At 37.9% G+C, this 27,250-nt stretch overlaps 1 protein-coding gene and 1 long non-coding RNA gene across 7 annotated transcripts; one reads left to right on the plus strand and one right to left on the minus strand.

The window, feature by feature from the left end:
* Positions 1-2,309: 2,309 nt before the first annotated feature.
* Positions 2,310-11,747, plus strand: LOC141547774 (uncharacterized). Its single transcript, XR_012483620.1, has 2 exons — positions 2,310-2,819; positions 10,701-11,747. It is a non-coding gene; the product is annotated as an uncharacterized LOC141547774 (long non-coding RNA).
* Positions 7,478-27,126, minus strand: LOC141547773 (zinc finger protein 69 homolog). 6 transcript variants are annotated; one of them, XM_074276326.1, is made up of 7 exons: positions 26,864-27,126; positions 25,694-25,956; positions 25,144-25,235; positions 22,853-22,979; positions 20,944-21,042; positions 9,712-9,872; positions 7,478-7,836 (listed from the first exon to the last, which is right to left on the minus strand). In XM_074276326.1, exons 2-6 carry the CDS (start codon positions 25,740-25,742, stop codon positions 9,715-9,717), a joined length of 525 nt encoding a protein of 174 aa, XP_074132427.1. In that variant the 5' UTR covers positions 25,743-25,956; positions 26,864-27,126; the 3' UTR covers positions 7,478-7,836; positions 9,712-9,714. The 6 variants fall into 6 exon arrangements, with proteins under 6 accessions (XP_074132427.1, XP_074132426.1, XP_074132421.1 ...); XM_074276325.1 differs by lacking the exon at positions 7,478-7,836 and having other exon boundaries at positions 8,183-9,872; XM_074276320.1 differs by lacking the exons at positions 7,478-7,836; positions 9,712-9,872 and adding an exon at positions 16,317-17,743 and having other exon boundaries at positions 26,864-27,120.
* Between the last annotated feature and the right edge of the window lie 124 nt (positions 27,127-27,250).

A 27,250-nucleotide genomic window follows, 5' to 3' on the forward strand; every position in this document is an offset into this window, starting at 1 on the left:
TGTTGTTTACAGAGAACAAGTTTAAAGCAGTTTTCCAAATTAAATCATACTTTCTCCCCTCTCTTTTCTGCTTAACTCTTCACTTTTCAGAATCTGAAGAGAGTAAGTCATAAGTCAAGAGAGGTTTTTTATTTTTTATTTTTTTTTACTTAATAATTTTTTATTATATATATATTTTTTATAATATTATCCCTTGTATCCATTTTACCAAATTATCCCCCCCCTCCCTCTATTCCCTCCCCCCATGACAGGCAATCCCATACATTTTACATGTGTTACAATATAGTCAGATACAATACATGTGTGTGAATATCATTTTCTTGTTGCACAATAAACATTAGATTCCGAAGGTACATGCAACCTGGGCAGACAGATATTAGTGCTAACAATTTACATTCACTTCCCAGTGTTTCTTCTCTGGGTGTAGCTACCTCTGTCCATCATTGATCAACTGGAAGTGAGTTGGTTTTTCTTTATGTTGAAGATTTCCACTTCCATCAGAATACATTCTCATACAGTATTGTTGTTGAAGTGTACAGTGATCTTCTGGTTCTGTTCATTTCACTCAGCATCAGTTGATTTAAGTCTCTCCAGGCCTTTTTTAAAAAAAAAATTCTTACCAATATTTATATTCAAACAGCTTTCACAATGGTGATAGACATTTTAAATATAAATTGCTAAAATTCTAAAGTGATTGCACTTAAGGCCACTGTAGAAAATCCTTCATCAAATTTGTTTTAAAGAACAAAAACTTGTTTTTGCAATTTTAAACACATTGCCTTGATGTTAGTGGATGAGCAAAGACAGTCCTCCATATTTAAACATAATCTGAACATAATCTACAAACATTAGTTTTGACATCCAATTAAACTTGGAGTAATTATTCACTTTTAAAATTGGTGAGGGGATCCCACTAGGGCAGAAAGTCTGGGGCTGGGATCTTGGGGTCTCATCTTTTTCCAGTTACTGTCCATCTTTTCTTTCTCCTGTTTTAACAGACATTCAAGGCCAATCAAGGTATTCCTTAAAGAAAGTTTTTTTTTTTTTTTTTTTTTTTGTTTTGTTTCATTTAACAAATAGTAGACTAAAGGGTCTATCCTTACATATAGTTTAGCACTTTGCACAGCCTGTTATAAAAATGATTAGGATTTTTGCTTTCTTTCTGCACTGTTTCTGGAAACTTGCTTGTAATCACTTAAAAATCATACTGGCCTGGTTAGCCAAAGGAAAGACGTTTTTAGTAAATCGTTCAGTTTAATTTATCTCAATTAAAATTAAGGTACAGGACACAAGGATAAGGGGAGTCTACATTTAGAAGTCCCCTTAGCAATAAAGTAATAAATCCGAATCTGTTATAATATATATGTAAACACACACTCATATATAGGGAAGGGGAGGGAAGCAGGCATAGAATCTGGGACTCAGAACTTTAAAAAAAAGTTAAAAAATAATTTAACATGCACTTAGAAAAAATTAAAATATTATTAAACTAAGTAGAAGTCATATTTTAACCCAAATTTTCTAAGTTAAAAAAACACATTGATGCAAAAATTATTCCTAAATCGATTTCCACTTTAACTAGCAAAATTCCCATGGAAAAATTTCTAACACTTCCTTACAAGCTAATTTTCTCTTGTCAATTCAGTCATTTCCAAACTCGACCACTTCACGGAAGTAGAGGAAGGAAAGATCGTCTGGAAAGCTCCCAGCTGCCCGGAGTGAGTTAACAAAGGTGGGAACAATTACATCCACACAAGTTCTCAGAGGGAGTAGAAGCTCACAAATAGACCTATAGGTTAGTGGACAAACAGAAAACATCCAAAGGTGGTGTCAGGAAAAAGCTAGTTTAAAAATAGATAACATGACAAAAAGAACACACAAGTGTTTGAGTTGAAATCATCCTGTCAGGGTCTCTCTTGACCATCAACAAACATAAGGTAGGATTTTACTCTCAGTTTGGATTATTAGGGGGGAAATGAACAAAAAGAAGACAAAGGGGTCAAACCTTACGCCTAGCTTAGCACGTTTGCGTAGCCTATTGCAAAAATGATTAAAATTCTCGTCTTCCTCTTGTAGTCTTTCCTTGACACTTCCTTCCTTCTCCATGGGGAAAGAGCAGAAGGCGCCCAAGATTTGTATCGGTTAATTCAAATCACTTTAGCTTGGCCAGACATAGAGAAGTTTTCAGTAAATTAGTTTAATTGACGTTTAGTGGGATTCCCGCCTCCTCCGGATCACGGGGTTTACCACAAAAGGAAGGCTATCAATTTCAATTAAGATTGCCCCTACTCCCACAGGGCTGGGATAAATTGAGGCTGTGCGGAGCTGGGGCGAGGCTTTTTTTCTGTTCTGAACCTGTATCTGACAGGCTTGTGCCCAAGGAGCTTTGGGCAGATTCTGCCTCATCTGCTTCCCTCTCCACCTTGGCACCCCCAATCCTAAAGCGTCCAGGGGCTCCAAAGACTGGTTTGATCCTCCCTGATTGGATACAAATCACGTGAAACCCCTTGCGTCCGTAAGTTTGTATTTTACAAACGTATTTATGCACAGCTCTATAAGTCCCGGACGAAAACGAAGAGAAGACTGGGAAGGTTCTGGAAGAAGACGCCTGACTAGCCTGCGGTCCATCCCCGAACTCCTCGGAACTCTGGACTTCGAGCTTCCCCCCCCCCCCGGGGTCAGCCCCTCTCCCCCATTTCCTCACCGAGTTCCACTCCAAGCCCACCTCAGCCACTACTGCTGCCGGGAACCAATGGGACAAAGGTGCTGCTTTAGAGACTTTAGGAATCAAGAGGTGGAGCCGAAATGGCAGCAGAAAGGTAGGAACTCATGCAACCTTTTGCCAAACTGCTCTAAATTCTTTTAAATAGTGACTCTACACATTTTAGAGAATCAGAACACTCAAAAAGGTAGGACATTTTCCAGCTGAAGACAACTTGGGTCAGCAGAAAAGGTCTGTAGAGCCAGTGTGGGAGCCCACTGCTGGAAGTACCAGTCCAGCCAATAAAATAAGACTGGGTCTAGGACCTCTGAGTCAGTGTGAGTACTGGTGGTTTCTAGACTATTCAGCCAAGACACCAAAGACAACTTGGAAGGCAGTAGAAAAGATCTGTGGAACCAGGAGCCTAGAATGTAATCCTAGACTCAGCCCCAGCTAAGCAGGACAGCTTAAGCACACTCCTCTTAGCCACAGTGGAGCAGGGCCACTTCTAACGGTTCCAGGGCAGAAAAAAGGGCTTGTGATCAAGTTCTTAGAAGATCTTTGAAAACAGTTTTGACAGTGCACCCTTCACCCTGGAAACAGAGCCCCACTTTCACAAAGTTAAAAACCGAGCAATAGGCTCGGAAAATGAGTAGACGGTTATCTTTCTGACCATAGAAAGTTGTTATGGGACAAGGAAGGTCAAAAGATAAAGTCAAAGCTCCTACATCCAAAGCCTCCAAGAAAAAAAAAGAAATGAACTGAGGCCTTAGAAGAGCTTAAAAGGGATTTTAAAAATCAAATAAGAGAGATGGAGGGAAAAACAGGAAAAGAATTGAGTGGTGCAAAAGGAAATACAAAAAGCTAATAAGAAGAATGCCTTTAAAAAGCGGAATTGGCCAATTGGGAAAGGAGGTACGAAAACTCACTGAGGAGAATAATTCCTTAAAAATTAGAATTGAGCATATAGAAGCCAATGACTTTATGAGAAATCAAGATACAATAAAGCAAAAATTTTGAAAGTGGAAAAATTGAAAAAGCTGAACTATTTCATTGGAAAAATATTGACTTGGGGAAATAGATTCAGGAGAGAGAATTTAAAAATTATTGGTCTAAAAGTCATGATTTAAAAAAAAAAAAAAAAAAAAAGAGCCTGGACATCATCTTTTAAGAAATTAGCAAGGGAATGTTAGGCATTTTCCCTTTAGGTGAGATATGGACTCTTTCTCAGTGGACTGAGTCCTCATTTCTCATAGGAAAGCTCCTTCACTCTTTATTGTCTGGCCTATTTATCTTGTGATCACTGTTTCAGAAGCAAAACAGAAACTAGCGATCTTAGCTTGAACCTATCTTTTAGTCTAACAATATTTAAGGCAATTGAATTCAAGTTAAGGGTATCTGCCTACCTTTGGAGAAAGGTAGACAAAGAAAGTAGAGATGCTTATTTTCCTTTGAGATTCTTATCTGTAGCTTGGAGATATTGTTGAGTAACAGCCCCTTTCCACATGTGAGCATGTGGATATTGATATTCAATTTTTAAAATGTATGTCTCATTGCCATGCAAAGATTTTGTTTTTTTTAAAAGTGGTCTTTGCCCTCAAGGAACTCATCTTCTTTAGGAGAAAAAGTAAGACAATTCCAGTGGATGTAGCAAACACCTAGTGAATGGTGCAAGAAGTAAAAAAGATGCTAAAGAGATGTTTGTTGAATCTTTGTGTTCTACTTGAGAAGAGAGAACAAGCAATCTGATTTGTGGGGAAAGGAAGGGATGGGAGAGTAACATCCACAAAGGACAGTTCTGCACTTCAATGTCCTTAAACCTGCTGTGAGAAGATTTAGATCTTCTGTTCTCCCACAGAGCCTGACCTTTGATTTTTGCATTCCACTTTCTTTGGTAGAATCTGGGCTAGATTAGATAATCTCAATAGTACCTCCCAGCTCTAAAGTCATCTATGTATGATAGTTGATTAGTGTGACCAATGACAGGAGCATCTTAAGCTAGGGATATCTTAGCTTTCATCATGATTGCTCACAAGCAGCTTCTCCAGAGGCAGGAGGACACACACTCTTTACAGATGAAAAGCGCAAGAAAGCATCTATCCATTTAGCTCTTCGCAATAATTTGGTGATCCAAGACTGTCAAATCTGGGCTAGTTCCTCTGAAGGGCTCAGAATAAGTCCTTGCCCTACGTTTGGGCGCCAAAATGTAATGTCCTGTTGTCTCTCAATTGTAACCCTTCTCTGGGAGGAGGTTTCTTTTCTGTAAATCCTTTTCTCTGTGAGCAGGTTTCTTGGGAGGCTTCTGGAGCCTCCAGCCAGAGCAAAGGTAGAATCTCAAATCCCCTTCTTCCTGAATCCTGGCTCTGAATCTGCTCAAACTTCCCTGAAGTTCTCCCGGAAAGTTTTGTCCTTATCCCAATCCAGACTGACCCTCTCAGACTCAATGTTCCTCTTTTTATCCTTCCAGAGAATGGGCTTGTGGGTACTCCCAGGGGCTTGTGGGAATTACTTACAACCAATGAACTTGCTGCTTTTTAAAAGCACCTTTAAGGTGTGAATTCTGAGCTAGAGAATTAAGTATCAATTTAGCACCTAGTAAGAACCTAACACAAGACAATTCCAAGAGACTTATAATGGAAAGTACCATTTATACCCAGAGAGAGAACTATGGAGATTAAATATAGATTGGAGCATAGTATTTTCAGCCCCCCCCCCTTTTTTTTTTTGGTTTCTTGTTTCTCCCCCCCTTCCCCCTCCCCTTTCCTTCCCTCTCTCCCTCCCTCTTCCTCAAACTCAAAATCTTACAAAAATAAGTGCTGGGAACTTTATCTGCATGTATTTAGAAAAATAAAATACAGTTAAGGAAAAGATAAGTGTCTACCTAATCTATTTTAGACCAAATAGCTGATTGTGGGAAGCTGGATCAGACTATCTCTAAGAGCAGAGTTTGCTTTGGTGGGCCGACACTTTCAATACTTAACCCACTGCATTTTTAGTTTTGGTGAATTGGCTGGCAAAGGCATACTTAATATTTTTACTATTGTGCAGTAGAAAATGTTTCAAGCTTGAATTCAAGTCCCAATTCCAGCAGTCATCACTTTACCTACTCCCAATGAACTTCAGTTTAAAGTACTTTTAAAATATAAACACAATAGCTGCCTTCTCACTTCACTTATGCAAAATACCTAGACTGAAAGTTATTGTAAAATGATAGTTGTAACAGTTCAGAGTGTGATAGGACCTCAATAATCATCTGATATTTATATAGCATTTACTATGTGCTAAGTGACTTACAGGGATGAAGTAAATCAGGATCACTTAGCTAGTTATGTCTGAAGCTGGATTTGAACTCGCTTCTTTCTGAAGTTCACAGCCAATTCATGGCATAATATGTGAAAGGACCTTGTGGCTTTTAAAACATGAATAGTCTCTGCATGTAACCAAATTCTTGGCTCTCTGACCCCGTATACATTTCCTTGTAAACAAGCAATACCATCAGAGACATCACAGAATTCAAGCTTTCAAAGAAGAGAATTTGCTTGGAATTAAATCTCATGGACAGCAATCCAACCATGCCTTTGTATGGGCTGAACCAAATAATCCTGAAATTCCACAGTTCTTGATAGCTTTTTATATGTGCCAGCAAATGGCATGGGATATAGAGTGAAAAAGTGAAGAAAAACAAGTAGAATAAAGAAAAAACTCAGGTTATGTGAGTCAGGATGCAATACTAGACTTGACTAGTTTATTTAAGCAAGTAAGGTCCTTATCACAGAGAACTTGCTCCTTCACATGGGAAAAGCAGTAGTGCAGGGATAGTTAATACTTCATATTATTATTTTGACTGGTTCCTATACTTTTCTCCAGTATTGGTAATCACCTATTCTTTTGAACCTTGGTTATTATTTGCTATGTATTTGGGAGAATGTCCAAGGACTTATGTCTGTGGGGAAAAGACCTTGCATCTTCCTTGTATCCAAGCTGAGCTCAAGGATTCTCAGACACTGTCTTCCACATCTCCCCCCTTTTTTATTATGTAGTTTTATTTCATGAAGATGAGTAATAATAGGTTTAATTGTGACTGCTAGTACTTGAGAAAGCAGGAGAAAACAAAAACATAAACATAATAATCCCTTTACAAAAGTCAAGAAATGAAAAATCATGGATTATACATTAAAAGAAGACAACTGTCAAAATGTAGACCATATTGTATTCAGCAATTTTATCAGGGTCAAAACCTGGACGTGGATTATTTTCTATAAATTCTGTTAAATCATGAAGGGTTTTTAAGTCAAAAATAACATTTGAATTGTGCCAAACACCAAAAAGCCAAGCATATATTTTTGTCCCAGAAAACATTAGAATCTTAAGCAAAGGAATCATACATACATATATATATGTATATATATATAAGTATATCTATAATCATATCTAAAAAGTCTGCTTTTAAATAGTCCCTAAGATATAACTGACTGTTCCAACAGATTGATTTTATAAGTTATAGATCATTGGGTTTGTAAAGCCAGGATAACTTTTTTTTTTCCAAATTCATTTGCTAATTGAGCAGTTTGTACCTTAGTTTTTTTTTTTTTTAATTTTATTTATAATTTTTTTGGACAGTATACTGTCCAAAAAATATATATATATATATATATATATATATATATATATATATATATATATATATATATATATAAAATATATATATGCATGAGTAATTTTTTTTTTATCCCTTGTATTCATTTTTCCAAATTATCCCCTCCCTCCCTCTACTCCCTCCCCTTGATGACAGGCAATCCCATATATTTTACATGTGTTACAATATAACCTAGATACAATATATGTGTGTAAATACCATTTTCTTGTTGCACATTAAGTATTAGATTCCAAAGGTATAAGTAACCTGGGTAGATAGACAGTAATGCTGTACCTTACTTTCTAAAGAAACAGAAAGATTAATAAGAAGGATGGCAATGAGCTTGTAAATGTAGAGATGTAGACTTCCTGGGTCATCTTGGTGCAAAGGATCTCACTGTCCTCTTTATCTGAATTCTTAGTTTCTGCATCTGGGTGGCAAGTTGTAGAAAACGCTTGGACATGTTTCTTTGGGATCCACACAGATTTGTTGAAACTTTCTAGAAAAACACAAGCAAATCCTTGTCCCCAGATTAGTAACAGATCTAGACCCTCCATTTTCCTGTTATAGGATTTAGTCACATTACTTGGGTTTTTGGTTGTTTATGTTTGGGCAAACCCCTGCTGAAAGACATTTGAACATTCTTATTGAAATTCAAAGAATTTAGAGTATATAATACAATAGCCATTTTCCAGCCAGTTGTCTGAATAGTAGTAGTCAAGGTACCCCTTTTTGTTTAAAAAAAAAAAAGTTTTAGTATATATATATATATATATATATATATATATATATATATATATATATATATATATATATATATATATATATATATATACACACACACACACACACATATATTTGTTCAATAAGAGCCTGACCCGTGGAGTTATAGGGGATTCTTGTAATTAAAGTAATGTTATAGAAGAAACAAATAGATGAGAATGTATTCCTAATATAAGCAGGGATTATCTGTTTAGGAATACTCATAAAGGCAAATGCCAAAAAGGATGATTGGTGTGTTTGATAGCCTCACCTATTTGTAATGAAGCAAAAATAAAGAATGAATAAGTATCTAATGTGACATGAACAAAAGACAGTTTTGTAAATTATTCTTGCATTATTCTGAAAACTTTAAGGAACTTATTTCATAGAGACATATGCATGTAGCAATAAATAGATGACTGAACCAAATATTCACTTACCTACTCATTTAGAATATGATGATTGATGATTGAAAATTATAAGATCTGATATACCTGAATTGTACTTATGACTATTATGTACTATGACTATATTATGTACTATTGACCCCTTGCTCCGATTATAGAAATTTATCATAAGAGAAAAGAGCAAGGGCACGATTATAATAGCATCAAAAGTGGTTCTTCAGGCTTCAGCCTCCTTGCTTGCAGGAGTTTTTTAAAGTGATAGCACACTGCTCTTCCATTTTTATCAAAAGTTCCCAAACTCTCTAATCCATTTCAATCTATGCTCTTCTCATTACTATATGCTTTCTCACTAGTTTGCTATATTAAATATATTTTTCTCCTTCTCTTCCCCCTTTCCTGTAAAGCTGGAGCAGTCTGCCAGAGGCAGAGAGAAAGAGAAAAAGATTTTCAGTGAACTATCCTAATCTCGAGGAGCCCAAAATTAGCTCCCAAGTTACCTTATCATGATCAAAGACCAATACATTTTGAGCCATTCTGGAATAATTATTACTCTAAATTCCAAACAATTCAGCTTGATATTTTTCCAAGTCAGCTCACTAACTTTGAACACTGAACACAAAAAACAGAATGCAAAGCAGATACATCGACACACAGAGAAATCTACTTCCTGCTTTTACCTACAGATTTAAGCTTGACATTCACTTAGTCCTGGGAGAGTGTCCTCCCAATTTTCTTCCTTTTATATTTTGGTGCTTCAATACAAATTTCAAAAAGAGGAAAAGAGAAGGGATGTGTATGTGGGGTGGCTTCTGTTTTACTATTGTGAACTCTCTTCTTCTGGGGTTTTTCTCTTTCAAGGGGAAAGTTCCAGAGCCAAAAACAAAAGCCACCAGAAGTTCTGGTGTGACCCCTGCTTTCAGGTTTGGGGAACCCCAAGAAAGGAGTTAAAAATCCTAGATGAGCCCCATCTGTTTCCTATTATTTCCTATCTTCCTAAATCCAGGGTTCCTTCTTTCAGGAATCAGAGGTAATAATGTTCTATACATGCAAGAAATTGCTCTCTTATGGTACTAAACTCTCTCTCCCCAATTCATCATTTAGGGTCCTATAAATATTGATCGCTGTCTTTAAATGCACTTGTCACATAATCGATAAAAAGTGAAAGAAAATCCCCAAATAAGCCATGAACGACAAAATTCCCTTACCCTTCATAATTCGTGGAGCTCCAGGTGGTAAGGTACTGCTTTGTCTCTTTCTCCTTCAATGTCCCTCAAGTCTCTGTTCAGGTTCCAATTGCCAGCAGCAGGTATGGGGTGCAGGGCGAGGCAATGAGGAAAACCAAGTAGAATAAAGGAAAAAGCTCGGGCTAGGGGAGTCAAGATGCAATATTAGACTTGACTAGTTTATTCAATCAAGTAAGGTCTTTATATAACAGAGAAAACTTGCTCTTTCATATGGGAAAAGCAGTAATGCAAGGATAGCATTATCTTGTTAATATTTCATATCATTATTTTGACTGGTTCCTGTTCTTTTCCCAGTACTGACAGTCCCATTGAATGCACCTGTTCTGAGCTTTGGTTATTTGCTATGTATTTGGGAGTGTCCAAGGACTTCTCTGTGGGAAGAGATCTTGCACCTTCCTTGTAGTAGCCAAGTCTTTTCCTGCCTTATCTCGTAGTGACATCTAGTGGTCAAAAACATAGACCTCAGGCATCTATAAAGGGGCCCATGGAGGGAGGGAGCAAGAACAAATCTAAATGGATACGTTCCCTGTGCTCATGATCAAAGACAATGCCAGTTATCTCTTAATTTGTTTTCAATTGGAGCCAATGATAGATTATTTCATAACTTGGTCTTTTTCCACCTTTCCAATCTGTCTTTTTAGACCTCTCAGAGATCCTGTGAAATTGGTTATGAGCATCATTCTCTTCCCTTCTTTCTTCCATGTACCTTTTAAGCTTTGACAAAGAAATAGCTCTTTCAGAGATATAATCACAAAAACAAAATTTCAGTCCACTAACATGTGAAAGGCATTATCCCCAGCGCCCCATATGTTCAGTTTCTGGGGAAGGGAAAGGAGATAAGGTTCAAAGCTGAGATCAATTCCTATAGCATATACAATCTTAATTAAAAGTTCAAATTAACCTTAGGCTTGATTCCCAGGCATCCTTACTTCTCTATGCTTCCTTTTCAGGCTGGCCTGCTGCAAATTCTGCCTACAGTCTTGTCTCTGTAATTGCTGTAGCTCAGACTCCCAGATTTGATGGGCATTTACTGTCCACAACTGAAACTGAAGAAAAAGACACAGAAAACCAAACTTGTTTCTTGAAGCAATGGAGGAAGTTCTTCCCCTCTCACCAGTTCTGTTCATGGCACCTACATTGTGGATGAATGGAGATCTCCATCCTGGAAGTAGCTGGAGAGAGCATATGGAAAAGAGCTATGGATGTTTTCTTTGGCTCTTTTCATTACTTGGACATTTTCCCTCAACTCTACTTCCTGGCTTCCTTTGGTTTTAAGCTAAAATCCAAGCACTATGCTAAGCATGGAGGCTACATAGTTGGCACATAATAAATGCTAGTTGACTGAATAACAGGAGGCACACAGCATCTGAAATCAATAGATCCTAGCTGTTCTCAGTGAGTTCAAGTCATCTATTTTTGAGAAACTGGATACTTAAAGAACAAACAGATGGGATTCTTCTGCCTCTCCCAGAGATGAGAAGTCTTGGAAAATGGGAGATGTGCTGCTGGACATCAAGATGTTCAAATGCTATCCTGGTTTTAACAATGGAAGCAGTGGAATCCCAGAATGCATTGCTAAAAAGACAATTTGAAAATCTAGAAAAGGAAATGGTGATCAAAAAAAGCCAGTAGTGCTTCATCATGAACAAGTCATTAGTGCCTTTTCACTAGTCACCCCCATATCTGGAAATCTCCCTCCTCACTTTTGCCCCTTGGCTTCTTTCAGGGCTTGGCTTAAATTGTGCCTTTCCTCTGAGATTATCTTCCATTTTCACTGTTGATATATGTGCATAATGGTATACATGTTGTGTTTCTATTAGACAGTGAACTTGAAATCATTGGTTTGTTTCATGTTTTTTTTTCTTTGTTTTCTTACCTTAGCACAGTGCTTAGCACATAATTTCATTATTTTTATCAGAGCTTATCCTGACAATAATTATATCTAACTTTTTGCATCATGGAGGAATAAAAAACAAATAAATGTTCATATATTTGGACAAGGACTAAGCAATTTGTGATGCATGAATGTAATGGCATATCGCTATCCTAGAAGAAATCATGAATGCTATGAATAGGGAAACATGGAAAGATCTACATGAACCAATGCAGAGTAAAGTTAGCAGGATCAAGAAACAATATTCACAATGACTATATCTATATAAATGGAGAAGACATCCCTCCCCTCAATCAAAAGTAAATGTTGCAAAATTATAAGGAATAAGCATGGCTCAAAAGATAAGAAACTCCCAAACCTATCCTTTTAAGTGATGTCCATTGTATTACATGTTCAGTTTTTCATGTATTAATCACTTACGTATTTCCTCTCACTTTTGTCTTTAAAAATACTCCATTATAACATTTTGCATATCTTCACATGTATAGTGGATATCACAGTGCTTGCCTTCTTAATTTTGGGCTTGGGAAAGAATTTGGAACTCAAAAAATGAATGTTATATAATAATCTATGAATAGATGACTCTCTGAAGAAGAGCTAGAAAGAGGAATTTTATTCAAAATAGCCACAGAGCTATAATATACTTAGTAGTATAACAACATGCATCAAGGACAAATATTATATTAATCCAACTATAAAATATTCTTTGCAGAAAAAAATCTAGATTTAAATAATGGGGGGGGAGTTAATTGCTCTAAGGGTATGTTAAGCCAATATAAAAAACGGAGAATGCCATGTGAGTAACTTTTTTTTTTTTTTTTTTTTAAGTTTGGTAAGGTACTGAATATTTTACATACCTAGAAAAATAATGAAATCCATATACGGGGACAAAAGATCAAGGACCTTGAAGGTATTTAAAAAAAAAAAAAAAAAGAGGGAAGGAAGAAGGGCTATAATACCAGATCTCAAAGTGTACTATAGAGCTATGGTGACTTGATACTGTTTAAAACAGATTTAGATAACATAAGTAATAAAGCCTTTAGAAATCTGGCTCCAATCTATCTTTCCAGATTCATCATACATTACTGTTCTCTAAATTCTTCAACTTAGCTGAACTATCATCCTCTCTGATGTACACAGCATCTCCTATTTTCTAAGGTCTTGCACTGGTCATATCCCATTCTTGAAATGTATACCCTCCTTCCCTTTTTCTAGGTTTTGTGATAGAGTTCTGGGTCTAGAGTCAGGAGGATTTGAGTTCATATTAAGCCTCTGATACTAGACATATGATCCTGGGCAAATCATTTAGTCTCTGCCTCAATTTCCTCAACAGTAAAATGGAAACAATAACACCTGCTTCCCAGGGCTGTTGTGAAAATGAAATGAGATCCTTTAAAGTACTTAGTACAGTACCTGGAACATAGTAAATACTTATTTCCTTCATTCTTTCCCTCCATCTGCTAGTGTTCTTTCTACCATGATACTTTGTATGAATTTGTTACTCTGTGCATCATTATATATGTACTTGTGCTTTCCTCTGACAGGTTATAAGTTCTTTTAGAATAAGTATGGGTTCATTTTATTTTTCTCCTTTGAATCCTCAATGTCTAGCACAATGAGTGGCATAGAGTAGGTGTTTAACCATGGTTATCAATCAACACATTCATCTCTAGCACAAAGCCTGTGATGTAGACTTAAACCTTGAGGTCATAACATAATCAATATATTATGGTACTTATTTTCCACATTCAGTAGTGCTTTTCAAGGAGTTGGAGCTAAAAGTTTTCCTACATTAGTTACATTTAAAGGTTTTGTTTTTTTTATTTTACTGAGTATCAGAATTATAGTACTTAGTATCAGAATTATTTAGTATGAGATTCCTTCAGGTTACCAGCTTAACCACATTAACAAAATTTATCCAATTTTTATTTTATTTATTTGGGGTTAAGTGACTTGCCCAGGGTCACACAACTAGGAAGTGTTAAGTGTCTGTGATCAAGGAACAAAATAAAAACATCTTACTTCTACTAGAGGAATACAATTTATATGTTACTTTTAAGAATGTCAATTCTAGCCAATGACTGAGACTCTCCTAATTTTTGGAAAGCATGCAGACACTACTAAACATTTTTACCCCAAAAGATCAAAGGGGAAAAGGACCCATATGTACAAAAATACTGATAGCTTTTTTAGTAGTGGCAAAGTGATGGTCATTTGGGGGAATGGCTGAGCATCTACATGTGTTTGAATTATATTATGCTCTAAGAAATGGTGAAAGGGATGATTTCAGAGAAACCTGGAAAGATTTGCATGAACTGATTCAGAGTGAAATAAATAGGACCAGGTGGAACAACTTATACAATAACAATATTATAAATACAAACTACTTTTGAAAAGAAAAAAAATTCTGATCAACTCCTTTCTAGACAGAGGTGTTGGATTCAGGGAGCAGAATGAGTCATGTTTTGACATGGCCAAGGGAGACGGGGGGATTTATTTTGCTTGACAAACCATTTGTTGTTTCTTTTTCCAAAGTTGGATAGGTAGCTTGCCACATATAGAAGAGGGATTTTACTCAAATTTTTCTAGAGATGCATGTGATACCAGATTCGTGGGACTGACTACAAAATTATGTCCTTAATTTCTAGCTACTATCCCTAAAAACTTTGGGGAACTTTCCCTTTGGCGAGATCTGGGCCTCTTTCCCAATGAAAGCAAATTACTTTTAAGTCAAGAAAGTACATCAATTCTTCATTTTCTGGTATATTCTAGCCTGTATACATTTTTTCAATTTCGATTTGCTCGTGTAAATGTGATTTTTCCATTCCTTTCTTGTAATGTTCTTTCTGTTAATAACATTTTGTGGAAAGGAGTCAAACTGGTCAGATAAGCTTGAAGGATAACCTTTTTTCCTACAAGAGACAGCAACTAATTGGCTTTGCTCTGAATTATACTAGTAAACTCTCAATATTTAAAGAGGCAGATCAAGTCCTTGGCAACTTTTACGACTGGATAAAACTTTTACTGCACTTGGACAAAAGCCTTGTGATGCTCTAGGGCAGTGGTCCTCAAACTTTTAAAATAGGGGGCCAATTCACTGTCCCTCAGACTGTTGGAGGGCCAGACGCTCCGTCTCAGCCGCCTCAGCCCAGGGCCAAAAGTGTGCATTGCTAAAGGGAATTTAGGTTGAAAGTCACTTCGGGTCAGATTTTGCCATAGGTGGGCCCCATAAGTGGGCTGCATATGGCCCGAAGCTGTAGTTTGAGGACCCCTGCAGGCTTACTTGCCCCTATGTTCAGCTATTGTGCTGGACCTCTTCTTGGAGCTATACCAGACATCAGATCATATCTTCACATCTCTGTACATTTAGAGTTCCCATATATATTTTGCTGTTCAGTTGTTTTCAGTTTTGCCTGACTCTTTGTAACTCCATTTGGGATTTTCTTGGCAAAGATAGTGGAATTGTTTGTCAATTCCTTTTCCAGTTTGTTTTACAGGTGAGGAAACTGAGGCAAATAGGGTTAAGCGACTTGCTCAGGGTCACATAGCTAGTGTCTGAAGCCAAATTTGAATCGGAGGCCTCCTGACTCTGGGTCTGATCCATCTGATGTTTAATCCATCTTTGTTTCCCATAAAATTAGCAGAACACTATAAAATACTTAGCTAAAATGTAGGTAAATCCTGTATGATATTCCTTTTGATCTGCCAGTCAAGTAATCCTGTCAAGAATGATAACAGATTGACCTTTAGCATTACCTGTTCTTTTAAAATAGTGTTGCAAATCTCATGTCTCTGGAAAAAGTAGGGAGGCAGGTGTATAATTCTTATTCTCAACTGTAAAGGTGTCACTTCAATTACACAGTTATTTAGGGTTTTTTGCTGTTCTCTCCATTTACAATGTTGTACTAATCGTGAATATTTTTCTAGCTCTGAACATTTTATTCTGCATTTGTTGTTCATTCATTGAGTTACATTCAACTCCTTGTGACCTTGTGGATCATACTGTCCCTGGGGTTTTCATGGCAAGTATACTGGAGAGATTTGCCATTTCCTTCTCCAGTGGATTAAGGCAGAGGTTAAATGACTTGGCCAGGGACACATAGCTAGTAAGTGTCTGAGGCTAGAAAGCTGCCTGATTCCAGCTAAGTATTCTATCCATTTTGTCACCTAATTGCCTCTCATTTTAATAAGTTCATACAAATTTCTCTGAATTATATTGACAAAAAATTGTTAATCGGACGGAAAATTAATATCAAATATAGTAACTGCCACTACCTCTTAATGACCTTAATAGTTCTAGAATTCTAGTAATGTCCTTATATTCCTACCTTTAAGATAATGTCCATTTAAGTTGAGCTGAACCACACTCTAAATCTCTACCCTGGGACTTTGCCTTGTAAACAAGGTATCTTGAGCCAGACTACTCCCAAAGTAGTCCCTACCCCTTCCATGGGAATTCATGGCATGAAGGGCAAAATAACCAGAATGAAGTGGTCTTTCTTGCTGAGATTGCCACGAGGAGCTAGCACATTGCTACCTAATGTGAGCCCCTTCCCCTTTTCTCCTAAAAAATGTAAGATCCTTTTCTTGTGAGTCTGCTAGAGAGAGATATCCCCCTAAAGTAGCAGATTTATCTTTTTCCTCCACTCATGAATTTAAGAACTTGCTATTCTGTATTTAGGTACCAAAATTTATTTACCTCTCCCCCAATCAATAGGCATCAATTCTTGGTGAAAGAATTGGTTTCAATTTCTTATGAGTTCTCTGATGTTTAATTAGGCATCCCCTCCCAAGTCTGAATTTTCTGATGACAAATAAGGTCTGTCCTCTCATCAAAAGTTTTCCCTCCGTCATTGCATTCTAAAGGTTTCACTTCAGTATGTATTCTCTGATGTCTAATAAGGTGTCCCTTCTGGCTGAAATCTCTTCCACATTTGCTACATTCAAAGGGTTTCTCTCCAGTATGAATTCTTTGATGAAAAATGAGGTGTCCCCTCTGACTGAAGGCTTTCCTACATTCGTTACATTCAAAGGGTTTCTCTCCAGTATGAGTTCTCTGATGAGTAACAAGGTCTCTTCTTTCACTGAAGGCTTTCCCACATTCATCACATGCAAAGGGTCTCTCTCCGGTATGAGTTCTCAGATGTGTAATAAGAGCAGCTCTCCTGCTGAAGGCTTTCCCACATTCCCTACATTCAAAGGGCTTCTCACCAGTATGAATTCTTTGATGATAAATGAGATGTCCTCTCTGGCTAAAGGTTTTCTGACAATCATTACATTCAAAGGGTTTGACTCCAGTATGAGTTCTTTGATGTCTAATAAGGTTTGCTCTCCGGTTGAAGGCCTTTCCACATTCAGTACAGTCAAAGGGTTTCTCACCAGTATGAGTTCTCTGATGATAAATGAGTTGTTCCCTCTGATTAAAGGCTTTCCTACATTCATTACACTGAAAAGGTTTCACTCCAACATAAGTATTCCTCTGTTCAGTCAAGCTTCCCCCATGGTTCAAGATTCTCCAATATTTATTGCACTGATTATGTTTATTGCCAATATGAAATGTCTGGTGTCCAACATGATTTGATCTTCTGAAAAAGGCATCACCACATTCATTGTGTTCTTGAAGTTCTTCCCCAGCATGTGATCTATGAAATCTAATTAAGTCTGAGTGGTAACTGAAGGGTTTCTTCCATTTTTCATACTTAGAAAAGTTCGTCCCTAAGGAAACTATATTACTTGGAATTAGGTCTGAAAAATCCCTAAAGCTCTTTTCAAGTGTCATATATTTTTGGATATTTCCCCATACAGTTTCTTTCCATACTGCATCAAAGACTGATCCCAAAAGAAAATGCCTCCCTAATGCATTACACTGAGGTACACCCTCTTTCTTAAAAGATGTTCTGTAAGTGCTTATTAATTGTCTGGATGGTGCCTCCCTGATCATCTTTCCTTCCTCTGAACTGACATCACATCTTCCATCTTCTCTCTTTTTGGATAGCCAGAGACTTCTGTTTGATGTAGGAGTATCATCCAAGAAAAGATTTCCAGTGTCTTCTATTAGACTTGAATCCAGGGTTTCATACCAGATCTCACTAAAGGAATCTGAAAGAAATTTTAAAGTCACTATCTGCTGTTGATTATGATGTGGGGGAAGGGGAAAATCCTGATTTAGGACAAAATTTAGCTTCTGTCTTATTCATCAATAAGAATAATGGTCAACCTAAATCTGATTTAAAAAAAAAAAATTGGGGGTGGGAATTGAAGCTAAGGATAGATAAGGAAATAGTAAAAGAAACTCTTAGGAATAAATGAACTTTGACATTTAATCACATATATAACTGTCATTGAAAATAATATTCAATGAAAGATTGCAGGATGGTTATGTGTGTGTGTGTGTGTGTGTGTGTGTATAGTTATATCTCCTCATTTTGACAAAGAACTGTAAACAAAAAAAGATGTCAATCAGTTAAGGAATACTTTAACAAATTGTGGTTTGTGAATATAATTGGATATTATGTTTCAAGAAATGGTAAAGAGCAGTGGTCCTCAAATTTTTTAAATTGGGGGCCAGTTCACTGTCCCTCAGACTATTGGAGGGCCAGACTATAGTAAAAACAAAAGTTCACACTCTGTCTCTGTCCTTCAACCCATTTGCCATAACCTAGTCGGCTGCATAAACATTCTCAGCCCGCTGTATCTGGCCCGTAGTTTGAGAACCCCTGGTAAAGAGGATGGTTTCATTAAAACATGGGGAAACACATAGAGTGAAATAGGCAGAACTAAGATATAGTAACACTAAATATGAACAATTTTGAAATTCTTAAGAATTATGATCAATACAATGATCATTCATGATATCAAAGGACCGATGAAAGATATATTACCTTTCTGACAGAGGGATGACACATATTTATGAACACTGTCAGTATAAGAATTTATTTGCAAGTTTATGCAGGCATTAACAAAGATTGTTTTCTTTTTCCCCTCAGTAAAGAGAAAACAAATGATTGTTTTTTTAAAAAAGCATTTGAACAGTTATGAAATCTGACAACTTTATAAATTTAAATAGCAAGAGGTTTGCATAAGGGAATTTTTGAGTATCAGAATTTCTGAAAAATCCTCAAAAAAAAAATTAAAGATAGTGTATTTTGGGACAAAGTTCTTAGAGGATGTCCTCATTTTTGTCTACCATATTTATTTCAGTAATTTATGCAAAAAGTTATTGAACCATAATTAATACTTTGCAGTACTTTAAATCTGCTTAAACTTTTCAATTACTAAAACTGAGGTTTGATAGTGATTAGGTTGCACTGCCATTTTTTCCTATGAAATATGTGCCAGTTTTTCTTCTGAGATGCTTTATCATAGTAGCTTAGCTCTTTAACTGTGACAGAAATTGGTCCTAGAAACTGTAATGATGTAAACTGTTTTTATTTTCAGTTCCAAATTCTCTCCCTTCCTTCATTTCCTCCCCCACTCATTGAGAAGGCAAAAAAAAAAAAAAATGCAATATCCATTATATTTATGACATCATATGAAACATGTCCACAAATTATGTTGCCAAAAAAAAATAAAATAAAATCAAGGAAGATAAAGAGAATTTCAATCTGCAATCAGAAACTGTATTTTTAAAAAACCTTCTTGTTTTTAATGTAACTGGTTCTTTCCTAATGCACTGTCTTTCTACAAAGCCAAAGTTTAAATTTTGGATTTTTTGACTACAATAGAATTAGTATAACATTGTGCTTTGTAGCCCTAATACTGCATTTGAATGTGGGTAATAAAACAACTCTTTAAGCATTCCCTAGTTCTCTAAATTGGTTTGTTATGCCACCATCAATGGCACAAGTACATTTTAAGTTGTGAAAAGTTCATTTCAGTTTTAGAAATATAAAAGCAACACACTTAATAATTACTGGGCTTAAAAGATCCTAGCTTTGGGGGTAAGAAATCAGTATACAACAGTAACTTTTGGGAAAATTGGAAAGCAATCTGGCAGAAACTACAGAACATCTTATTCTCTATATTGACAAATTCCAAATATGTATGCGATGTACACATAAAGGGTGTTATTATAACTAAACTGAAGAAGCATGAAAGAAATTGGTCCCAAACTCTTTTCCTACCCATAGATCTTACAAGCGAGGGAGACTGGAAGGGACTAAAATGGACAATTCTGATTAGATCAAGCTAAGTTTCCACTCTTCCCCCTTCCCTCCAAGGGGGAAAAAAAAAAAAAAAGAGAGAGAAAAAAGTAAATAAGAAAAAATATTTGCAACAAGTTTCATTGAAAGGATCTCATTTGTAAAATATATAATTGACTAATAAGCATTTATCAACTGAGGAATTGCTTTTATTCTTATAAATTTCAAAGGTATGAATAGGCAGTTTTCAGATAAAGAAATCAAGCAATTAAGTTATAAATTCCTAAAATTAGGTCTTATATTTTAAATTGTTATTAATTATCATTCACCCATCTTATTAGCAAAGGTTACAAAAAAAAAAAAAAAGGGAAAATGACAAATGCTGGAGGGGCTGTGGGAAAACAAGTAATCAATACACTGCTAGTGGAGTTGTGAACTACTCTAACTATTCTGGAGAATAATTTGTAACTATGCCCAAAGATTTATAAAACACTTCATATCCAGTAATACCATTGCAAGGACTATATCCCAAAGAGGTCAAAGGAAAAAAAAGGACTCACATATACAAAAACGTTTACAGCAGTTCTTTTTGAGGTGTCAAGGAATATGATGAATGAGATAATTTTAGAGAAACCTGGAAAGACTAGTGTGAAATAATGCAGAGTGAAGCAGAACAAGAACAAGTTATATTCTAACAATAACGTAGAGAAAAAAATCTTGAAAGACTGATCAACCCCTGACCAACCACAACCATAAAGAAACACGCTACCCTACTTCAGATACAGATATGATCATCTCTTTGTGTGTCTGAATGTGTTTCTGTTATTTACTCTATATTTAAGAAGTACAGAAAGTGAATATTTTGATGCATGATCTTTATTTTACAGTTGTTTGAATATTTGTTTTTATTGGTGATTATTGAATAATTATGATAACTATTAAATTTCAAATTGTTTAAAAATTCAACCCAAAATAAGAAGCACTTCCTGAGAATCTGAGAAGCATATTTCCTGAAAAGGGGATGCCCTTAAGTACAAGATTAAATTCTTGTGAAAGAGGGAGGCTAAGTCTTTCCCACAGACTTTGAGACTTGTTCAACTGTGCCAAGGTGCAGTCCTGACATGGTCAATCAAGGTATTGGTGCCATGATGAACTCACCTGGACAAGAAGCTTGTAGGTTTCCTTCTCCTGGTTTCCATGAAGAAGACTTTTCTCTCTTCAACAAGGAAAGCATGTCCAGTTTAGAAACAGGAAGCCCTATAAGTAGAAATAGAAATGGGAAAGTGCCAGGGGACAGAAAATTATTTAAGAATTTAACTTTATTCATGGAAAAGAGAGCAGCTAAAAAGTATAAGAAGTCTCTCAAGAACATATTATTGGTAATATGGTTAATTGGTAATATGGGCTAAAAAGCTTTAGATTTTAGATTCAGAAAACAGTTCATTCAGTCTACTGTGTTAAGAAAGTAAGGCTCTTTCTATACATCTCAAATAAGATTTGAGTTATCTCAATTAGACATTTATCAAGAACTAATTATGCCTAGGTACTGTGACTAACCAATGTCCCCAAGAAGCTTCCATTTTATCAAAGGAAACATGTATGCATAGATGTCAATACAAACTTCAGGGGGAAAAAAAAAAAAAAAGAATTTCAGGAAGGAGTCACCAGCAGCTGCAAAGATCAGAGAAGGTCTTATTTAGGAAGTGAGATGAGCTAAGTTACACAAAGGCATGGAGAAAGGAGGCAGAATGAACTAAGTGAGATAAAACAACAAAGCTAGTAAGTTAGACAACCAAGAGGGTACATCAGAATGCTAGGCCTAGAGTCAGGAAGCCAATTCTGGGAAGACATTCTATGTGACCCCAGGTAAGTCACTTAACTTTCTTTCATCTCAACTTTACAGATGAGGAAACTGAAACTAACAATAGCACCTACCTCATCAGGTTTTTATGAGAATCAAATCTGATGACTTGGATAGAGAAAGGCTGTTATGAATCTTAGAGCCATGTAAATGCTAGCTATTACTGTCATTATTATTATCATGGTGCATGATGGTATCATGTACTATTCATGGAAAGGTACATTGGAGCTGGGTTACAAAGGCCAAACAGAGGCTTTTATATTTTAACCTAGAGGCAACAGGGAGCCAATGGAGATTTCTGAGTAAGGAATTATGGTCAAATCTCAAAAATTTTCCCTTAGATTGTGTGTGTGTGTTTCTTAATCATTTTATTTAGTACTCACTATCTGCTGTAAGAATTGCCCAGGGAAATAGCAAGTTTAGCTAAGATAGAGTTCCTGTTTGTCTCATGGGATTCTAGTCTAGGAAGAATGAAATCCATCCCGAAACAAATTGTCTCCCAATTCCCCTGGAACTTTAGCCAGAATTTTTAACTACAGGTTTTAGCGAGCATAGAAACTGGGATTTCTATCATTTGGATTTGGGATTCTCCACATATGCCCTGAACTCTCTCTCTCTCTTTTTTTTTAATTAAAGCTTTTTTATTTTCAAAATATATACATGGATAATTTTTCAACATTGTCCCTTACAAAACCTTGTATTCCAAAATTTCCCCTCCTTTCTCCATGTAATGTTTGGGCTAGCTTTCTGGAGGTCCTTTGGACAGGCCTTGGTCTCAGCAGGATAGACACCATGAGAATGGACAAGAAGAGTCCAAAGTCTTTATTGTCTCTTACACAGTCTGCATCTGTCATAGTCTGACCCAGTCTCCCTCAACAGTCTGCCAGTCTGATTTCGGTCTGATTTCCTGTCCCCAATTCTTCTATATTCTATTACAATTACATCATTGGAGCATACTGAATATGTGTGAACTAGAGAACTATTACATCACCATGCTAAGTACTAAGTATATGTAAACTAGATAACTCGGAAAAATTGGTGAAACAATGGTTAACACCTTGTTTCAAGTATACTTCTCCAGAGTTTTGGCTCTCTACACCCCCACCCTCTTCCCTAGATGTATGCCCATAGCTCTTAAATAGTCTTGCTGAGCCAGCCCAACCTCATTTAAGCTTTTGGCCCTTTCAAAGCCAGAGCTCTGCTTACCCAGTGAGATGAAGTTCTCATAGTTCTCCAGCATCACATCCCAATACAGATGCTTCTGAGGTGGATGAAGATAGCTCCATTCTTCCTGGGTGAAGTATATGGCAACATCCCTGAACGATACCAATTCCTGAAACAAATAAATTCCTGCTTAACCAGGGACCATGTAGCCAACATTTCTTGATGCACTCACTACATGTCTTCCTTTGCATTAAACTACACAGGAAATTGATCATTTCCTCAAATGGACCCTAAGAAAATCACAAATTTTAACCAACATTCATACTGGTACATACCCTCCTGATAGTCAACTATGTTAAAAGAAATCATTCCCTAGTATCAATCCATGTGTCCCGACATGGACATCTGCAGTCATACTCCATTAGGGATTAAGATACTCCTCGAAGATTTAATCAGGAATCAATAATGCACAAAAGGCAAGTCATGCTAAGCGTCCTCCCCATTTTCCAGCTAGTGAAGGTACATGGCTCTTTGCCACAGATCACTCCTTCCTTTGCACAGGTAGGTTGGGACAAATCCTATGAAATGGACCCCACTCTTAAAATTCACAATGCACATTTTCATTAGGCTAGAAACAATCACTATAGTTTATACAATTACAATCTCAAATGGTGTGAATCCAAACCTACTTTATATTATTTATGTTCCAAGGGAGAAATTTCCTTCAGTCCTTTATTTAGAACTGTGACCATTCCAATGAAAGGAGAGTATTCCTTCTAATGCTGAAAATGGTAACTCATCTGAGCTTTTGTGATCCTTGCCTCCATCTTCCCAGAAAACCAAACCAAACAAAACCAAATGAAACTTTTGTGTCCAGGTACTAAGTCCTGCAATTACTGAGCCTACTTTAGGGCTCATCAAACAAGGGAATGAACAATTGGGACTGTGCATCTAATGTCTGACAGAATGTGTCAGAAGTATGATGTGAATTCAAAGCACTGAACCTGGAGCCAGGAGGTCCCATCTACTATTCCACTTAAGTATCTTTTAATTTTCACACATTTCTCCTGGTTCTGTGCTACAAATCTAAGCAAAACAAGTCTGGTCCCTTTCTTAGTAGAGTCCTGCAAGTACTTTGGGATATTACCTTCTTCCTCAATCTTTTCTCTAGCTTAAATGCCCCCTCTCCCTGTATCCCTACTTCCTATCCCCCCCTTTCCCTAATGATTCCTTCGAGGGCAGCACTTAAAGTTCTTCTCTTGTCAGCCTCCTTTGACCACTCTGGTTTATCCATTGCCTTCCCGAAACATAAGGCCACAATTCACCACAAATTTCAGGGTTGCAGTGCCATAACGAGTCACCCAAGGACACCTTTTGTCTTTCTCATTCTTTCTTTCTCTCCTGTTCTTCCAGTTTCTCTTCTGTATCTCAGCATCTGTGGCTTTCTTTGCATCTCTTTTCTTTGATCTCTTGTCAATGTATATGTCCCAAATGAAGGAAAGCCTTGAAATGGAGAAGGGTGCAGGAGGAGAGATTTTTCATTTTCCTCTTTGTTATATTTATAGCATTCCCACTTTAATGATCTATATCAAGGATTCTGAACCTGTGGTTCATCCTGAGGGAAAAGGATGTTTGTGAACAGATTGGAAAAGGAAATTACAGTTTAGTTTTCAATAACTTCTCACTGAAATGTTGCATATCCTTCAATTATTTAAAAAAAGATTATTCTAAGAAGTGACCCCATTGGCCTCAATGGAATGGTTGGATGCCAACAAAAGATTAAGAACCTCTGACTTAAAAATTCTCTATCATTAATTAGGGAGCCATGGCATCGTGGGGAAGGAAGCTGAGTGTCTGGTCCACAGACCAATGATACTGGCCTCCTTGCTGCTCCTCATGTAGGACATGCCATCTTTTGTGTCATAAATTTTCAGTGGCTACCCCTCAAGCCTAGAATGTTCTCCCTCCGCTTTTCTGCTTTATGGTTTCCTCCAGGTCCTAGTGATGGTCCTGCCTCCTACAAGAGGCTTTCTCCAGTCCCTCTTAATGTCAGAGCCTTTCCTCTGTAACATACAGGATTTTCTGAATGCTGTGTCCCTAGTAGAATGTGAGCTCCTTGTGAGCAGGGACTGAGTTGTAACTTTCTTTACATATCCCTGTCTCATAACTCTTTTGCATCCCCACTGCTTAGCATAGTGCCTGGTTCACAGCAAATACACAATAAATAGTAATTAACTAGATGTGTGAACTGTGATAACTGCAAGGGAGAGAGTGAAATGATGAATACACTGAGAAATAATATGGCACAAAGTGACAACCAAATAAGAGCTTACCTGAGCCCTGGCTGTGATGAACCCAGCAATCATTTCCTCCTGATCCTCTATGCTTTTGTTTTGGAAAAAGGAAAAGTCTAGAAGAAGCTTATCTGGAAAAGAAGAAAAGCCCCAGAGGGAGATAAACCTTGACCAAGACCCACCTGGCATCCTGGACCCACTCCCCAGCTCTTCTGTGCTATCAGTCGTGCATGCCAGATTCCCCTTCCTTTAACTCTTCCTTCTGAGCTGCTGCTAAAAAAAGGCCATGAAATGTCATCTTAATAAAGTACACAAAGAACTGTTTCTCCCTTCGACTGGTCCGTCATTACACAATGCCAGTCCTTTTTCTTGGCAACAGCGCTTTATGAATGCTTACTGACTCCCTGGAGGGACCAACGAACCTAAGCCAGACAAAGGGGTATACCAAGTGATCCAGAGAAAAGGACGTTAGGGGAACTGCTCTTTGTATTCTTCCGTTTCAGGACATTCCCTCAAAAATCCTCCCTTTACACGCTTCTTACACACTGGGCCATTTCTCCCTTCACTGTCACCCTTCGGTAAGGCTCACCTTTCTCCTCGGAGGTGAAGGCCGAGTCCCCCATGGTCACTTCCTCCATGCTCGATGACCGTTCTGATTTTACACCAATCCTCCCTACCCTTCGAGATGGTCGAGACTTGCCACATCCCCAGCAGCTCCAGGACTGGCTCCCTTCTATCAGGTGCTGCACTGAGGCTGTGGTCAAAGGACGGCAAAGCTGGCTGGCGCCAAAGCAGGGGTTTAGATCCTTGTCCTCAGCCGGGAATTAGATCTCTGGCATTACAGGCCGGGACCTGTTGGAATCAACCAAGAGCTGGTCATGCCCAAGAATGAATGGGGGCACTAGGAGGGGCCAAGAACTCGCAGTCACACGTTATGACTTAAGGAATACTAAGAGAACTTTAAGTTCTGGCCATCCAAATGGGCACAGAATGAACTTTATCATTTTTTTTTCCTGAGGCTGGGGTTAAGTGACTTGCCCAGGGTCACACAGCTAGGAAGTGTCTGAGATCAGACTTGAACTTGGGTCCTCCTGACTTCAGGGCTGGTGCTCTATCCACTGTGCCACCCAGCTGCCTCATTTATACAGCACTTTAAAGTTGGCAAAGCACTTTAATTCTTCACAATAACCCTTCAAAGTACTAATTATGAGCCCCATTTTATAAATGAAGAGGTTATACGCCTAGTTATTTGAGTGAGGATTTGAACTCGGGTCCTCCTGACTTCAGGGCTGGTGCTCTGTCCACTGTGCCACCCAGCTGCCCCCGAACCGTAACTTTCTATGGTAAGTTGGGGGCATGGTGCCCACAAGGGTGCCAGAATGATGGGCGTGGGCTCTAGGCATGCGCACACTTCCAAGTACAGATCATGCAACCAGGGGACACCGTTCCCTCACAAGTACTAAAGGACACAACTGCACTTGACACATGCGGGCCCTCATCTTGGGTACGCCTCCTTCTGTACGGACTGCAGGAACCTGGCAGAATGGCAAGACCTGGGCGCATGCGCATTCATTTCTTACTATCCACTCCACTTGTTCAGTCTAGAGCTAGGAGGAGGGAGCACAAAGAATAGGGAGCTGAACACATTTCTAGAAGCACAGAGAAGGAAGTGGGAGGGAGGTGGCTGGACTGCGCTGGTACAGTCACACCTAAAGAGAGGGTGAGAAAGGGAGTCGGTAACGCATGCGCATTCACGTACCTCAGCGTTTGGCCGTGGGGAGCGGAAACATGAGAGAAGTGCATGTGCACGTAGTCATTCTCTTTCCCTCCCTCCCTCCCAAGGCCTCAGCAGCTCAGACCTGCCACAGGACTCCAGGCTTAGAAGTCTGATCTTTAAGGAGGGACGGCAGCATGGCTGGCATTCCACTGGCCCGAGGAACAATACCCCCAACCCATCAAGCTCTCCTCTACAGGACTGGATGCGCTGGAGCAACCATAACGGCTCTGATGCGCAGGATCTCCCGAGGCATTTCGGGAAATGGAGTCTTTGCTGGGAAGGGCTCCCGCCCTCTTGGAGCATCCACGTGATATGTGGACTACATCCCCCAGAAGGCACTGAGGTTTTGTCCAGTACCGGAGCGTGTGC

This window comes from Sminthopsis crassicaudata, chromosome 6, assembly GCF_048593235.1.
Source record: "Sminthopsis crassicaudata isolate SCR6 chromosome 6, ASM4859323v1, whole genome shotgun sequence".
NCBI classification, from domain to species: domain Eukaryota; kingdom Metazoa; phylum Chordata; class Mammalia; order Dasyuromorphia; family Dasyuridae; genus Sminthopsis; species Sminthopsis crassicaudata.

Coding starts and splice junctions, on each gene's coding strand:
- LOC141547773 (XM_074276320.1), bottom strand. CDS start 25,742: ATGGAGGAAGTGACCATGGGGGACTCGGCCTTCACCTCCGAGGAGAAA. Junction 25,236..25,693: donor CTTCACCTCCGAGGAGAAAG/GTGAGCCTTACC, acceptor CTTCTTTTCCAG/ATAAGCTTCTTCTAGACTTT. Junction 21,043..22,852: donor TGAGAACTTCATCTCACTGG/GTAAGCAGAGCT, acceptor TTCTACTTATAG/GGCTTCCTGTTTCTAAACTG.